The 17804-nt window shown below is 41.5% G+C and overlaps 1 protein-coding gene across 10 annotated transcripts in view; it reads left to right on the top strand.

The window, feature by feature from the left end:
- The window catches only part of LOC142043948 (uncharacterized), a 50582-nt gene extending 33968 nt beyond the window's left edge, over window positions 1-16614 (top strand). For 3 of the 10 annotated variants that reach the window (XR_012654167.1, XR_012654170.1, XR_012654171.1), the window contains exons 3-4: window positions 533-617; window positions 2723-3978. Coding sequence is in view for 3 of the 10 variants with exons in the window: in XM_075055815.1 (XP_074911916.1) it covers window positions 2723-2780 (58 nt within the window). In the remaining 7 variants the exon portion in view is untranslated. Of the gene's footprint in view, window positions 1-532; window positions 3979-4896; window positions 5005-10231; window positions 10406-16525 lie in introns of those variants that run through there. The other 7 variants (XR_012654172.1, XM_075055815.1, XM_075055813.1 and 4 more) reach the window with 5 other exon arrangements.
- The last annotated feature ends 1190 nt before the right edge of the window (window positions 16615-17804 follow it).

The following is a 17804-nucleotide window of genomic DNA, read 5'->3' as shown; positions in this document are numbered from 1 at the left end:
CAAATAGTCTGCTCCTTTGTTTCCTTCCACACTTTTTAATCTTTTAAAATATATTTACTTGCTTTGCATCAGGAACTTGCATGACAGATCAGTCTGCAAAGCTTAGACGAGGCTGTTGAGAACTATGGTTGGATCCCCTGACAGCTGTACTGGCCTGGTTTTCTCTTTAACAGGAGTGTCCAGAATCTGCTGTGCTTCAAATCCTGGCCTATCTCTGAAAGCTGCTTTTCAGAAAAAGCATTGCAAGTCTGCAAAATCACAGAATCCTGTAAACTACTTAATTTCTACGGCAAGCATGATCCAGATATTATATTTAGCATCTCCTCTTAATGGCCAGAATGGGAATGGGGATAGAAGAATACCTCAGTTTCTTTTCTATTCTCTCCCAGTAAGCAGCTCTCAGTTCCAGTTTGGCTTTTTGAGTGCCCTCCCAGCTCTCCACTAAGCAAATGAGAGGTATTTGTCCAATTACCAGTTAATGTGCTCTCTGCAGATTCCTTCTGCTCTTTGAGCCTGATTTCTCTCTACTCAGGTAGATTTCCAACTATGTGAGTTGCACACTTCCACTTTGATTCAGCAAGTCTTCCTACTAACGTAAGTTCCTCTGCAAGGTGCAGGTGAGTTGTCCTTAATATTTATACAAATGACCATCCTGTATGTGAGTTCAGTGAATAGGGCATGTCTGCAGAAAGACTGATGATGACATAGTTTGCAGGCTCATGTAAACAGTCACAGCATACACAGCCTCCTAGGCTTGATTACATGCGTTCCAAAGGAACATTCCCACTAAATTTTCCCTAGCCAAAGGAAGAACAGAAACAAGGTTCCATATCATAGCTGTACTATCTGCTGTCATTAACTTAAAAGAATGTGTTCCCCTACAGAAAATCAAAGGAGAAAAACATATATTATAGAAGCTGGAGTTGGCTTGCATTTTTGTGAAGGGCCCCTTTCACACATTTTTGCGATAGCAACATCCAATTCTCAGAAATGGAGTCTTTCCTTGACTTGGGATGAAACAAAGCACTGCCCAGAAAGGAACCTTTGTCCCTGGTTAATGTTGCCCCTGGACAAGAAGCGACTGTTACAAAAAGCAAGTTTAGTTGTTTCTGCTGCCCATTAAGCAGTAGCACATTCTGGGCTGTTGACGTTGATAGGTCCATGAACTATCTATGATAACATGTAGTGAACGCCCATGAAATGTTTTAATTTGGCTTCATTTCCCTGGAAGGATTAGAGGAGTAAGGAGATGCTTTGTTTCCCAGGAAACCTGGACTAGAGGGTAGTAACATGATCTGTTAAACTGTGAAAAATACTAAAGAAAAACAGGTTATCAAAACTGTTTCTCAAAGCTTAATTAGAAGGAATGCTTCTGCTATGTATGATGGCTAAGATCGTTTTGAGCTAATCTATCTAGTTGGGTCAGCATGGAAAATGAGGTATGGAACTAGTTCTATGATGAGTCATAGGGGGTCTGGAACACCTGTACAGGGGTAAACTTATTTGGCCTAGGCCTAAGAGACTCCACTGTGGATTACAGTGTGACCAACAACTGAATATGAGTGCTTAGACCACAGAAGTGAATGGCATTTGCTTGTGCAAATATACATTTCTTTTGTACCATGTTTTAAAACACAAACCCCTTATATAGCTTAAAAACCATGCCAGCAATAATGGAGTGTGAGATACTGTTTCTTCACATGGCTTTTCTGTCCTTATAAACTGAGAATTTCCAGGACATATGTCATATTACAACACAAGCTTTAAACACAAAGTAAAAAAGTGTTTTGAAAAGGGCATCTGTAGTATGACTCTTTAATAGGCCTTGATTTAAAGAGGTGAGATGCTCTCCTTGAAGTACAACATATTCTGGCACTACCTACCTGCTCTTTTACTCCCTCTTTCATATGTGATCCTTAGACTTCCTCTCCACATTCTCTTTTGAGACTTACTGCATGCTCTTTCACATCAGAACTGAAACTGTTCTGGAGCTGAGGCAGATTTCTTCATGATAATTATTCTAAGAGGAACCATCTTCATCCTCACCATGCTGCTTTGCAATGGAGAACATGCTGATCTGAAGTAGTGAACACCTTTCCTTGACTAAAAAGGAGAGGATCCAAATGCATGTTTTGTTTTGTTTTGTTCTGTAGTATGTTCACTTATACATGGCATGTTAAAAAATAATTGTGCCTTAGCATTCCCTCCACCACTAATAAGAATGCCCTGTTCAACTTGAACCCTAGTCTTCCAAAATGAAACAGTGTGCTGCTTTTCACTTTGAAACTAAAAATGCCACAAGGTAGAAACTAGTAACCTTGTTGTACACACTGCTGGGAAAAGCACAAAGATAAATCCTTACCTGTACATCTCATTATAAAGTAAGATCTTAATAGTCCAAAACTGTAATATCCTAAAACGCATTCTCACAGTGTCAAAGTCAGGTAATATTCAGGCAATGCAAAGAATATGGCCCAAGCATCAAGCCTTAAAAATTCATTTTATTCTTCAAATATGTTATACTGGCCATGGTGGAGAATATGACATAAGTACAAATAAAAGAGTATAGTAGTGAAGGATAGCACGGGATTCAACACTGTCTTTTACAGACTGTGAATTTTTCTTGGACAAGAAATGGATGCATGCTTGCACGTGTACTTTTCTCCTGTATTTACAGACTTCTCAGTGTGAAGGACTGACATTATAACCCTCATTCTTACAGACTGAATGCCTTGAGGTACTGCCAGTGCTCCCTGGTCTTAATGCCCAGTGACACATGAAAAGGCTGTTTTTCCAGAGCTTCTGGTTTTTGTATGTGCCTCACAGGTCTATGAGGCACGTATCACAGCCAGTGTGAAGCGCAGCATGAAAGTGGAGATTTTCTGCAGACTGGGCTACTGGAGTGATCCCAAAACTTATTGAGTACTTGTCCTAGCTCAGCCTTGTGGTTTACTCCCATGTAAATCTGTTCTTCTCTTTAGGGCATTAAAATCTAATACATAAAAAAAGGGTGTGAGAGTGACTTATTTCATAGTGGTCTGGGACTGTTTATTAGAGAAAGCCTATGAAAAGCTCTGCTAATCTCTGTGCTGTATTGCCATGGTCTAGGGAAGGGCGTGCAGTTCTGCTCTTTGCCTGGAAAGTAACAGGGTTCCTGTACTGTGACTCAACAGCAGACATTCAGGGTACCGTATGGTACTGCAAGCAATGCCAGCCATTCCAGGAATACCCCTGGGGCAATTGCCTGGGGGCACGTGTAACTTCATCCAGTCAGCACGCAGGTCCCAAAGGCCCTGACTCACAATCTGCATCACAGGATGGAATGTGCTGTTGCTGCTGTCTTGATTTGAAAATTGTTTTGAGCCAAGTAGGAAAAGGAAACTGTTCCAAAGAGCAACGGAAAAAAGAAAGTTGCTGAAATTCAAAGCGTATGCCTCAGGATCAAGGAAGTTTACTAGACAGGTTTTAAACTACACATTTCTGTGGTCCTTCAAAAATGCGTCAAGACTGGAATCTGAAATAAGAGAACTGAGTGGTGAAACGTGCCACATATTTTCTGCATTTCGCTTTACTGACATAAAAGACAGTGGTGATTGTCCTGGTTTCAGCTGGGATAGAGTTAATTGTCTTCGTAGTAGCTGGTCAGGTGCTGTGTTTTGAGTTTTGAGTTCAGTATGCGAAGAATGTTGATAACACTGATGTTTTCAGCTGTTGCTAAGTAGCATTTAGTCTGAAGTCAAGGATTTTTCAGCTTCTCAAGCCCAGCCAGCGAGAAAGCTGGAGGGGTACAAGAAGTTGGCACAGGACAAAGCCAGGGCAGCTGACCCAAACTGGCCAACAGGGTATTCCATACCATGTGAAGTCACATCTAGTATATAAACTGGGGGGAGTGGGGTGGGGGATAGCCGCTCGGGGACTAACTGGGTGTCGATTGGCGGGTGGTGACCAATTGCACTGTGCATCATTTGTATATTTCAATCCTTTTATTACTACTGTTGTCATTTTATTAGTGTTATCATTATCATTATTAGTTTCTTCTTTTCTGTTCTATTAAACTGTTCTTATCTCAACCCATGAGTTTTATTTCTTTTCCCGATTTTCTCCCCCATCCCACTGGGTGGGGGGGGAAGTGAGTGAGCAGCTGCGCGGTGCTTACTTGCTGGCTGGGGTTAAACCACGACAAACATGATGAGAAATAACAGTTCCACCAGTGAGTCCTGTAAGTTGGGTCAGCTCCTGGGGAATGAATGAGCAATGTATTGCCTGGCATGCTCCCACCAACAGATTCTGGCCTCAGTTTGGATCTCCCTCTAGCTGGCATAATCATTCCAGCAACAGAAGGTGAAGACCATAGGCGGTAGGGATTGAGTAGCACTTGCAGGGCTTGCATCTCATTATGATGGTGGATGGGGTAGCCCAGCAGACATCAGAAGTCCTTAAAGGGAAGTGTCTGCTTCCACAGAACTACTTTAAACTAGGAACTGATGGAGATTTAGACATTTTTTTGAGTTCACTACATGACAGCAGCAGAAGATAATGCATGAACTGCAACAGATGCTCAGGATCACAGAGAAATGCTCACTAAAAACCAAGACAGGTAGATATCTAAACATGTATTGTTTATTGTCCTAAAGAATGTAAATTTGTTCTTTTTGTTGGTTAAATAGAAGAAAACAAGGGAACTGAAGAAGTCTAGTAAGTCAATTTTTTTTTCTATTTCACTGAGTGCTTGATGGCTTTCAATCAAGAAAGATAGCTTTTAAAACAAACAGAGAAACAGTATTTTGGAGTTAAAAAGCTACACCACTAGTAGTATTTGGTTAGTGTTATATCTGGGCGACCACCAAGCTGCTTGCTATACACTTACTGCGAAATGTGATTTTTCTCTTGGCACAGAAAAACTCTGCCTGTATTGTATCAGAAGACTATTTGGACACACAGTTCAGTTATCTAAAAGAAGTTTTGGTTTCTCTTGCAAGGAATCTTCAAGCCAACAAGTTTATGGTAAATGATTTTATTGATTTTTTAGAAGATTTCTCTGCTATTTAGTCTGTTCTACAGATTATGGTAAATGGCTCCACTTCCAATAGTGTGACTCAAGTTAGCCATGTGAAAGACTGGCAACAGGAGTGCCTTTCTCCTCTTCCTCACTCACAGAGTAAATTTCTCTGCTGGGCTGCATGTTGACTTCAGTAGTTTTTTACACATATAAGGCATCTTCAGAGCGTGCCTACTTGGTAGGTCTTCTGGGGGTGTAAGCAGAGATAAGATGCTACTCCTCTGACTGGGCAACTTCTTTACATGCACTATGAATGTTGTGGGACCTTTGTGGTCCAGAGTTTAAGCACCAATTAAATATAAGTATCCCTGCAGGATGAGCTATTGCTGAGGAACAGAATCTGTCACTCCCTGAGGAATCTAAATAGGTTTTCTGAATTTCACCCCGAGTTACTCCTTTGCAAGGGCAAAATAGAAGGGAAAGGCCCAATATGAGCTTCATTCTGTCATGTAGATGCTTACTTCTCAAATAAAATGAAATGATGCTGAGTTTTGCATGCATCTTCCACGGAAATTTACTAGGAAGCAGGTGAACTGAGACGAGGAGGAACTCTTAAAAATTATGTATCCAAAGCTGTTCTTGTCCTATTTATACAAAGTTGTTGCATCTGTAACAACTGCTAGCATGTTAGAGATGTACGAAATGTCCTTCCAGAGCAAACATACTCATACAAATTCAGATATATTTGGCAACTCATAAAGGTGTTCAACTGTTCATGTATCTGGGTAGAAAAGTCAAGTACTTTTCATTTTAAGACTGAAGTCAAGTGCTAATAGTGACTGATGTTTTTCTTGAGAACTTGCCACTAAGACTAAAATTGCCTTTTTCATCCTAAGTCAAATTTGCCCATGTCTATAATCACTATTTATTGTATGCCTAAGTATACAAAACTTCACTGAGTTTTATAACCCTCCTCCCCTTCCCCAATTCCTACTAACCCCTGCAAGAAGTACTCATTAGGGACTGTTAATTTAAAGTATTTGTAGCGTGAAAAAGGAAAATCACAGTGGTACTAGGACATATTTTACTAGGTTGGTCCTATTTCAAATGGATCCTTACTCCAATCATGACAGAATCCGATTTGCTCTTCCATTCACATGCCTCCCTGAGCACTGCTTTTCTGCTTCTGGCTTGAAAATTTCACATTCACACCAATTTCAGGCATGTCGGAAGAATGAAGAGAAAACCATTATACATAACAGTCATATAAACAAATTGATGCAAGGACTTACCACTGAAGACGAGAAAAAAAAAGAGTTGAATAGTTAAAAAAATGACAAGAACAAGGCATGTTGTGGGAACTTCTATTCACATTCATGAAGCTAGAAAACAAAACGGGAATTATAGTCTCACACCTGACTTGCTCAGAATTTTTAAAAAAGGGAAATTTTGGTGAAGCAAATGTTTTAAGAAGGCCCAAACAGTCAAGGGAAAAAATCCAGCCTGTTTAATTAAAGTTGAAAACTTATTCAACAGTAATGTTGGTATCCCACCAACAGCTGTGGGATAGCTGGGCTGTTCCTCAAAAGACTCTCACTTATCAGAACACACATTTTACAAAGAGGATTTCTATCTAAATTATTTTATTCAGGATTAGTTACTAGCTGACTTTTAAACATGGTTAAAATTCCAATGGTGTGGGGATTCACTTATTTCTGAACTCATAGAGACTACAGGGTGGGCAAAAATGTGTGCATAAAGGCATAAAGAGATACACAATGATGTGAGGGGAAAATATTACTGCAAAGGTCATACTGGCACACAGACACACATACAATATGTAAATGGAGCATATGCAGAAGTTCAGGGGAAAGAAGGTATGTAAGGCTAAGGATAAAAAGACATGAAACAGAGAATTTGAAGGAAATGTATCGATGCAATCATACTCTGATACTGTATGTGTACAACAAGAGAAAATGTCTGTCAGGGAGAGCTGCTGATCCTAGCCACAGCTGCTACTGCTGATTGGAAAGTTGCCAGTGTTTTAAATAGACTTCTACATTTTCCCAGGTTGTAGAAGTAATAGAAAAGGCCAATAAGAATAGAATAGGATGAAATGGTTAGGAAAAATGGGGGAAAAGGTATTGGAGTTTCATTACCATCTGTGAACTGTAGAGGAGAATTTGAGAGACCCAGTTCTAGTGTTTAAATTTCTTTGTGTAAAGATGAGCCAAATGACAGGACTGTTCCTTTGAAATCATTCCACAGCTGGATAGTTTTGGCTGTCCTTTATTTCCATTATTCTCACTCTATATTTTGTTTTCCTGTTCTTCTTCTTAAAACAAACATTACTGAATTCCAGAAGGTTAATGCTAGTAAGAACTCCCTCTATTCTTACCCTTACATTCTCAGGCTGTTTCCTTAAGCATTTACTGGCAGCTACCAATAAAAGTAGATGGACTGTTGGTATGACCGAAACATATATCTGTATATCTGGCATTTCTTTCAAGTCAGTTCTGAGAATTTCACTACTCTGCAAGATGTCTGAAACAATGCTACTAGTCCACAGCCTACACTCTTCCCATTTCTACCTTCAGTTTGGAAAAAACAAACCCGTCTGGTGCCTGAGTCTATTAGCTTTCATGGTGTGCACACTACTGAAGCTAAGTAAGTGTATTAGCTTAAACAGGAAGCTTATTTCAAAGACTGCGCACCACAGCCAGGAAAGCTTCCAGAAACATATGCTCTGAGATGATCTAAGCATGTTCATTATTCAGACTGTGACTAGCTTTAAAAGGCCCAAATTTCTTAGGGCTGAATCAGATAGGAAAGTAATTCAAATAGAAAAGTAAGAATCAATTGAGCAATTCAGAAAATTTTTATTGTGGCCAAAAAGCTACTAAAAATGTAGTAGAAAGAAAAATAGAATTTACTTTGATAAATATATATAAAAAGTTTGGAAATACAAGAAATTGAAAAAGTAAGTGGAAGGACCGTAATTTTTTCTTCCAGAATGGTGACGCTCTAAACCCATCTATAACAAGAAAAAGACCCCAACAACAGCATCACTTCATAAGCAGACATAATGGTCATGAAAAATTCACATGCTTAGTAAATTTTGCTATTTTGCATTTTGGGGATAAAACAGGCAATATGCCTGTGAAACTAACCGTAACTATCATTCAGCAATTTTACAAAAAAATCACAATCACCATCAATTTTTCAGTCAAAGTATTTTTCACAGTGGCTTATGTCATAAAATTCTATGGACCTATAAAAGCATTTCAAACCAAATACAAACCCTCTAATTTAGTCCCACAAAAGTGGGAAAAGCATGGACTAGATATTCTGAAACCACACTAGAGGGCACTTGAGCTGTTTCTTCCAGAGTAGGTAAAGGTCAGAATAGTAGGATGCTTACTCAGGAGCAGCAGTGGACAGAATTGAGAATTAGTAGGATTTATCAGCATCAGGTTGGTAGAACAATTATTGATTTCCCCAACAGCCTACTGTGGGGGAGTAGGTGTGAATTTCCAAGTGTAAATTTTGCTTATGGGTAATGTAAGCAATTAGGAAGAAATGATCTGAAGATTGCTGATTGATTGTAAGTGTTTTGTCTTTGTACATGGATCAGCCACAGAAATGTGGGATATTTTGGGGCGTTTAAAAGAAAACCTAGTCTCAAATAGAGCTAATGTCCAAAGACTTGAGCTGCTCTTTGGAGTCTGCTCCCACTGTATTGCTCTTGCTCCAGTTCTGTCCCCTCCCCAAGTATAGTGTGACGCTCTAAAAAGATTGCTTTTGTGGAAATGGAACAAACAGCATTTGACAGCCTTTCTATAAAGTATCTGTAATAAAACCTGAAGACTAGAAAGGTAGTACAGGCCTGCCAGTAGACCCCAATACTTAGTAAGACACTTCAGAATTTCAGAGGTTTGGTTAAAAAAATAAAAAAATACTGATCTGGTTCCCAATGTGGAAAACACGCATAGAAGTCTGAGTAAGGACTTGAGCTTTTGTTTGTATGGTGGCCCAAGTATTCATTGTTCTTCAGAAACATGCAACAAAGACAAGGTCTTTGAGCTCAATTACTGTCCATCTAATTGAGAGACAACCATCCTAGGCCCAAGTGTTCCAAACTAATGAGTCAGATCATGATTTATACATGTGGTCCTGTTAAAATTTTTTAAAAAATATTTAGTGTTTATCCAGATAAAATTTTCTATGTTTTCTCTGTAACCTGGTGTTTGCCTTGTTCACCAAAACAAAAAAGATGCTATTATAAAAGTCCATGAACTGGGCTTTAATAAAAAGCATACACTGTGATCCCCTATGTATGGATACACTGTACCATTAAATGGTACTCTGGGCAATGGCTTCTAACTTGCCAGGAGCATCAGCACCTATCAGTTCCCCCTATTTTGCACGTCCCCCCCACCCCCCAAGTTAACGTGTTCACTGCAGTTTTATTTACTTAGCAGCTATAGAAAGTGAATTTACACCTCTCTGACATCACAGCCTCCCTAGTGTTAGCATCTGGGCCCCACCATTTTGAGGCTGTAGTCCTGGAGCTTGGCTCCAGAGCAGGGGAGCTCCCTGGGCATTTTCTCTCTGCTTGTTCACAGAATCCATTGTTAGCAGGTGGCTGACTCCAGATCTTGCTGCACAGCACAACCGAAAATTCATTTCTAGCAGATGATCGTAACGTAGGTGTAAAACAAACTTTGCTTGAGAATTGGCAGCTGTCTCCAAAGCAGGCCGTATTTGGCTGAGTTTCAAACAATTCTCCTTATGCCCTGACAACAGACACAACTAAACTCCAATTCACAGCATCTTCACTCGCAGTTATCAGTGAAAGGAAGCCACAAGCTACAGTTGAGTTTCTGGGCAATTTACAGGCCTTCTGGTGAATGAGATCGCCTATGAAGGGCATAGACTCCTTTTATTTGTTAAGGAACATCTACTTTTTGCTAATCACTCTCACCCAGTCATAGGGGAACTACTGGCCAATCTAGTGATCTTTCCATCTTTGCCTGCTGTCTCTAGAGCAATCTCTTGTCTTCATCCTTCCCTGCCCCATCCTCCTGTCGTCCTCCACATCTTAATACCCGTCTTGTTCTGCTTCTGCCACCACCACTTCGGCATCCTCTGTAGCAGTCTTTGTGTCTCTTCGGATCCCACAGCCCCTTTGTTCCTTACGTTTCTCCCTAGGTAATTTTGTTTGTTCTTCAGGGCTGGAACTACTTCATCCTCCTCCTCAGCCAGACGACGGTCCCCTCCTATCACAAGCCCCACACGCGGCTCCTCAGCTCCCTTCAGATTTTGGAGGGGCTCCCACCAGAAGGTTCTTCACGCCCGCCAGTATGGTGGAGGACCCCCGGAACAGAAGTACTGCGGCAGCCGTGCAACACCCTCGCAACTCGAGCCGGGCCTCGGGCGGTTTGCTTTAGGCGGCGGTCCTGCTCGGCCCCATACGGGAGGCAACGGCAGCCGTCGCCTGCCTCCGGGCAGGCTGCCGCCCCCCCCGCGCGGCCGCCAGCCGCGGGCAGGCCCCCAGCCGCGGGCAGGCCCCCGCGGCCCGCCGGCAGCTCGGCGCGGCTGCTGGCGGTGGCGCCGCGGGGCGCGCGCTGCGCGCAGCGGGCGGGCCCGCCTCCGGCTGGCTTCCCGCCGCGGAGGGGACGCTCGAGGGCACTGCGGCTGCCGCTGCCCCTCGCTTGAGGCGGCCGCGCGCTCACGCGGTTGGACTCGGCCTGTGGCTGGCAGGCGGGGGCGCACGTCCGGTGCGGTCCGGTCCGGTCCGCCTCGCCTCGGCTAGGGCTCGGCGCCGGCAGCGCGGGCGGCTGCCCGCTTGGGAGGCAGGGGCGCGGCGGCATGCCCGGGAGGGCGGGAGCCGCGGCCGCTGAGGCAGCAGGTAAGCGGTGGTGGGGCTTGGCGGTGGGGGGCGGCCTGAGGCGCCGGCAGCCTGTGGGCGAGGGGCCTGGGGCCTTCCCGGGAAGGCTGTGCTGTGGCGGGGGGAGCAGGGGCCGTTGGCGCCTGCTGAGCTCGTGCGGCTGGCCTGTCCTAGAAAGTTCTGGGCTCGCTGCCGGCGTGGTGTGACTTTGCTGCTGCTGTCCCTTATCGCTAGGCCTGCGGCCCTTCCTGTAGGGTTGGTTCCTGGTTCTAGCTCTCTTTAATCTTTCTCATCTGCTCCTTCCTGTTGTGCCCCTACAAGTCATTCTTGTGTGGCATATTTTAACTCCTGATTCTTCTCGCCCTTAGTCTCTCTTTTTTTCCTCTCATTTAAACCTCTGCTTCTGGTCCTGATTTGTGTCTCCAGCTGTGTTTGCCCTGGTTGCTTTCTTGCATCTGGTTCCTTAAACTCTTCTGTATCCACTCACACGTGTTCAGCTTAGTTGGCTAAAGGATGCCCTCCTTAGGGAGAGGAACTTAGAGCCAACCAAATGGGAATTTAGCTTTTTCAGTTCCCAGCTGCATGGGCTCCCAGATAAGACCAGCATCAAACAAACATATGAAAATGCAGCTTTCTGATCAGAGAGGGGTGCAAGAGCCATGCTGGGAGCCAGATAAATTGTCTTGGCTGGCTGCATTTAGTTAGTTGGCTGCCATTTTGCCCTTATTAAGTTAAATAATTTGAAGTTGGGAAAAGCTTCTTTAAAAAAAAAAAAGTTGTATTGCTGACCTATCACTTTCAGCTTTCTGTACTTGTTTCCTCATGAATATCAAGTCACAGTGGGAGTTTTTCCTGTTCACAGTAGCTTGAGGTAGGACACGTTATTTGACAGTCTGACACGCATGCATGATGCTTCTTGTAGCAAGGAAAAACTGTGTGCAGAGGATAAACCTTTGCTAATAGCTGGCTGAAGGCTGTTGGACAAGCCCTCACAGGATCTGTGAACCAGCTCAGGTCTCTTTGCATTCCATTCAAATGCAAGGTGTGCTCTTTTGATCTGACTCCAGTAGCAAGCTAGGCACAGGGTGAAGTAAGAGTACCTCCACCCATTTTCCCATGGATGAGGAAAGAGGGACAATGTCTTGTGGCAGATGCTGGGTTTGCTCTTTAGAGTACTATTGGGTTATGCTTGGAAACTTAATGAGATTAGTGCAAAAACTTGAGTGGAATAGAGTGGATGGGGCCACATATCTACTTTCTGCTACAGGCATGTCGATTCTAATCCATTGCTTTCCATCTATGTCCTGTATGCCCATGTGTTAAGAGCACACCAGCAGAAACCCTGAGCACCTGAATCCTCAAATTTTTATTAGCTTTTGTAAAGCTCTTCTTTGAAGTATCTTGCAGGGTTTTTTTTTCATTTTAGTTGTAATCAGAATTTAGAGCACATGCGTAACGAGGTGTCAAATTGTAGTAACCTTGTGAATGGTTATGGTGCTGTGTACAGGAGAACCTCTCTGTCTACATGCTTAACTTTTTGGGTGCTAGGAGTTACCGCAAGGCCACGGGTAGACTCACACTGCTGTAGTTTGGTTGGTCTCTGGCATAAGAATCCCTGTACTTTATTAAAAGCAGTGCTAAAAAAAAAGTTGTTGTGAATGGGACTTGTAAGTGGGGATGATCCTAAGGCTTAATAACCTTTTAGAGACAGAGAATTGGGTAAGCAAAGAGGAAAGACTGTCTTGTTGCCATCTTGTCTCTTTCTAAAACCAACAACCTGTTTTTACTAACCTGAGAAATTTAATGTAATCCCCCAGATGCCATCAGACAGAACAATAATTATTGTAACTTCACAAGACACTTCACTATATATTTTTCCTTAACTGTTCTGCTCTGTAATTGTATAAAACTTTAGCTACAAAATTTCTTGTTCCAGAAGGCTGTGTTCAACTCTCAGCACACTTATATCACATTTAACTGATTAATTTCTAAATTTTAGAACTGAATATGATTATGAGGGTCAGCCAGGAAACAGCTGTCAGAACTATGTAGGCTGTATCTTTGGAGAACTTGATTACAGAATATGCAGCCACAGGCGTCAAGTGTAGAATCATAGAATGGTTTGGGTTGGAAGGGACCTTAAGGATTATCTCGTTCCAACCCCCCTGCCATGGGCAAGGATAAAAGTATGTTCCCTAACTCATCCCAATGTGTAAAGTACTGGTTAATGCTCACCATCTTCTAGCTTTATGGTGTTGTTTTATTGCATTATTTTATTACTGCACAACTTGTTCCATCTGCTTAGAAAAGGGAGCTTATCTTTTAAGACTGAATAGTGTTTACCTCTCTAGGAGGAGCTTTCCATGTCTGGAATAAGAAGGAATTCCCTTCCTTCTACTGAGTGGAGGTTTTGCAAATATATATATATATATTTTTTTTTTTTTTTTTAAAGAAAGAACATGACTTGGAGTTTGTGGTGAACTTCCTTCCTTAGTATTTTTGGGTGGAATGAAAGTTTAGTGAAATTCTGGGGTGCTGCGCTAATGATTTTGGTTTTTAGCTTAAATTAGATTGTTTCCAAGACAATCCTTTAGTTCATTGTACTTAAGCCACTTAATACCACAGTTTCTCTTGGGTCTTCCTATGTTGCTGCATGTGTGGCCTGCTGCTGTCTGCAGTCAGGAACATGAGCTTTCTTAGAAAAACAGCTGAAATTGGCATCAGAGAAGGCATAGAATATGGAAAGAAAAAGAGAAGTGAGAAAGAATAGCAGAACAATGGATAATAAGTATTACCTTGAACAAAATGACTGGGCTGCACATGCAGCTGGGAGATGATTTAGACAGAAAGGAAGGAACCAGAGCAAAAACTTCTTCTGGAAGAAGAGAGACATAAACAGTACTTTCCTGAGCTCTTAATAAAAACATAGGAGTCCCTCCAATTGCTGAGGTCAAACGTGGAGGAGATTGACTATGTAGAGCAGGAGCCTTAGGATGTCTGGAACTGTCGACTTTCTAATTAAATTACAGAATAGTGCTCTGTTGTTTGAACATGGAAAAACATGCAGAAAGCAAGCCTACTGACAACATCATGTGACAACATATGACTTGATTTGGACAAGAGGTAATTAAAATTGTGCATGGGCAGAGTTGGTAGCAGATCTGGTTTCCAAATTTTAACTTGTTACTGAAAAAAAAAGCATTTCAGATTTTATGTATGGTATTGTTTCTCTAAGCTGCATAGCTGAAGAAAATAAGACAAATGTGATCAAAGATCTGTGACAAGTTACTGGAAAGTCAGTCTTTTTCCTTGAATGTTTTCAGTGAAATAACCTGCATCAGTTACTTGTGCTTCTTAGTGCACACAAGCACGTATCAAGTGAAGTTATTGGGGTAAATGGCAATGAATCTTGTGTTGGCCAATATTTTCTTTAACATAACCTGGGTAATGTAATGGAAACTCCATAAGCAATTTAGGGATGGCAATGAGCTGCAAAAAGTTGCCAGAATGGAGGAGAACTAGAATTGTAAATGACTGACAGATTAGAGAAAACCTCTAAAAGAGTAGCTATAACTTATATGATAACATAAAAGATCATGCATTTGTGTAGGAACAAGCATCATCACATGTGCAGCATTGGAAGTAAATGGCCAGGTGGGGTCTGTAGTGAAGAATTTGGGAAATGCTGCAAACTGCAAGCTGAGCAGAAAATGCTGTAGGGAAGGAGGCAAACATACCGCTTATTATGGACGGACCACAGTTTGTGAGATGAACATGACAATCAGCACTCACGCAGCCTATTCTGGGTTCTGCTCCCCAAGAAAGGTGGGGACCACTAGGGGACAATCCAGACCAACTTTGAGATCTCTTAACCCTCTTTGAGTTGTAAACATGAGAGTGTTCCAGGATATCTCCTGCATATGTCCTACATATGTCTCAAATCTTTACACTGTGAACTCTGCAAACAAATACTGCAAAGAATATTAAAGTGCAGCCCAGATGAGGTGGTATCAGGCTCAGAATGTAGACAAAAAAATACAAAAGTGACAAAAGCAGGATGAATATGGAAGCTTGCTTCTTCATAGCATTGTGATCAGAATACTGCTTTCTGTCTTTATTTAGCTGTCTTGTTTTGATTGCTCAGAAATGTGGGAAGTCTAAATCAATTTCCTTGATTCTTACAGTTAGCAGTTTAATGCCTTTTTTACAGGTCTCTTCTGCATTTCTAGGCTAGGTAGGTAACTTTTCATGGATGCTTGTGGAAGGTGGTGGCGATTCAGAATGCCTTTGAAAATTATTGTCTGTGGTGCTGCTCAAAAGATGTTTGAAATCACAAGATTTTTCTTGCTTCTGATGTTGGCTTATATCCAATTTTCTTTCATGACTTTCACAGGTCCTTGAGAATTAAGCACTTCGGGCTATTCTGCTGGAATTGAGGTGTTATGGGAGAGTCACTGTTCCCAAATTACCAATTTGTCTTTACACCCACATTTATGTTGAGTGTTTATGTGCCTGCCTGTTTTATCTTTACAGGCATGCCCTGTTGCAAAGAGTTGAGTAGATACAGATCAGGCTTTGTTCTGACTCAGTATGTTGTTTTAATGCTTTTAAGGTAAAGGTGATTTTTTTAGTGGTGAAAATGGGGCCATCCACCAGCCTTTCCTGACCTGGCTACACAACTGATGACCGCCAGCTTCCCTTGATCCTGCATGGAGAAGGACATGGATATCCCATCAAAACAATGCTTACTACTGAATGTTTTGAATTCTTTTTTTCTGAGCAGTAACTTGGGCACTGGTTTTTGGTGACTCTCTAGTGAATTCTGGACTGAGTTCAAATATCCGAGCTACTCTTGGTCCTATATTACTGGTGAAACTGTTGACTAACATTTAAAAGTACATTGTATCCTGTCTGATAAACCGGACAATTTGCAGCTTCTCTATAATGACACTTTGTATAGCAAATGTTTTTAAAGCAGTGTCATATGTTTTGTAGGTTTTGTTTCTTTCAGGATAACAAAACCCTCTTATGCTTGCAGAGGTTAGAGCTTTTTGCTCTTCGCAAGAGCTGAAAACTATTTACTAAGGATATAGCCTCCAGTGTGGGCAGGGGTGCAGTAAAAAGAACCATACGACTAAATTAAGATCCTCCAAGGAGGAAAATGGCTGGAAGCGGCTCAGGTCTCTGCATTGAGCTGTTAAAGTTGAACTTCCAAGTTTCTAATCAAAAGCTGAAACCAGATGGAAGTAAAATGTGAGGAGTAATACAAAAAATATGTTGCAGAGAAGATCAAATGCAAGAAAGAAAATGAAAATGTTCTCAATTGACTGCAGAGTTCCTTCAGAAGCAGCTTTATAGGAGAGTAACCCTGTTCATACTTCACCTTTATTTTCTCTCTAGGAGCACACAGGTGAAACAAAGTGGAGCCTTGTGGAGCTGGGGGTATGCATTGCAACATTGCTCATGCCAGCATTTCTCAGCTTTTCTGTGTTACTAAATTAAATTTAGGAAACTAACAGACTTTCTGTGATCTCTGAAGGCTCCCTTTGCAGTATCCAGCTGAAAAGACAAAAACTGAAATCAAGTGTCTCCTCTGCTGGTAAAATTTTGTTCTCTTTTCTTTTACTTTGAGACAGTAGGATGACTTCTGTGCCCTCATGTGGAAGAGCAAGAGTTAGAAGGATTTGAAGCCTCATGATCCAAAGATCCAACAATTCAAGAAGGAGAAAGGAAAATAAATAATTAAGTCACTCTAATAAGCAAGATGTGTCCTTATTCAGAGAACAGGAATACCATTCTTTCCTTCTTTGGGGAATACATGAGCAGAAAAATGAACTGGGAGACAATAACATAAGACTGTTGTCAAAGTATTCCAAAAAATAACTGAGACTTGTGCAGATGCCAAGTCTAACTTTGGCTGATTCTCTTTTAGGAATTTTGTAGAGCAATTTTCTGAATTCTATTAATATAACAAGCAAATATACTTTGGGTGCTTTAGGTCCATACTGTGGAAAGTAAAGGTGATTTCTTGGTGATTTTTCAGAGGCCAAGAGCATGTATGCTTTTGAAATAAAAACTTAAATGTTATATATAAATGAAAAGATGGTGAAATATTAAGGGAAGGGAAAGAGGAATGAAAAGAATAGACAGCAAAAGTGGAACCAAATTTCAAATGTAAGAGTAATGTAATGATAATATTTGGTATTTTTTTGGACTACGTGCCACAGTAGTGGGCAGTAGCAAGTTTCTTTGCTGCCTCCATACCTAGCATTCTGAGTTTTGTATAAGCTAGTGTTCTGACATTATTTGTATCATAACAGCACACAGCAACATGGTCTGTGCTGCCAGCAATGTGAATGGGCCCCACTGTTGTTTAAAACAGGAAGAGGTTGCCCTGTCAGTTGAACCCTAATTTTTTGATAACATAATATACGCTGGCATTGTTAACCTATCAAGTGATACAGCTCAAGGAGGTCGGTAACAGAGGTATTAAAGGTATGACAGAATGTAAGGCCTGTGATATATGCAGTCCATGGTAAGGGTTGACTATAATGATATATTCTACATATGCCGACCATGGCAAGAAAGATGGTGAGGGGTGGTATGTGCTTGTCTCTGTAGTTGATTACTTTCTGTACCATTTTGCCTCCTGCTACAGTAGGCTTGTGTCATGCAACTGAATGTACATTGCTGTGTCCTTCTGCATAATTCAGAAGGGACTGAACTCTTTCCACTGTTGAAGTGCATTTGTCTTTCCCAGACAACGCGTTTCCCAGAGTCCTGGTAGCATTAGTGTATCCTCAAGTCCCAGCTCAATTATGAAACCATAGCATTTTTGGTCATAGTGCAATGAATAATACTGTATATTGATTGCTTTCACTCTAAGCCTGTTCAAGACAACAAATATTTGCCTGA

This window comes from Buteo buteo, chromosome 23 (genome assembly GCF_964188355.1).
Source record: "Buteo buteo chromosome 23, bButBut1.hap1.1, whole genome shotgun sequence".
NCBI lineage: Eukaryota > Metazoa > Chordata > Aves > Accipitriformes > Accipitridae > Buteo > Buteo buteo.
This window is presented reverse-complemented; position numbering and strand designations above follow the sequence as displayed.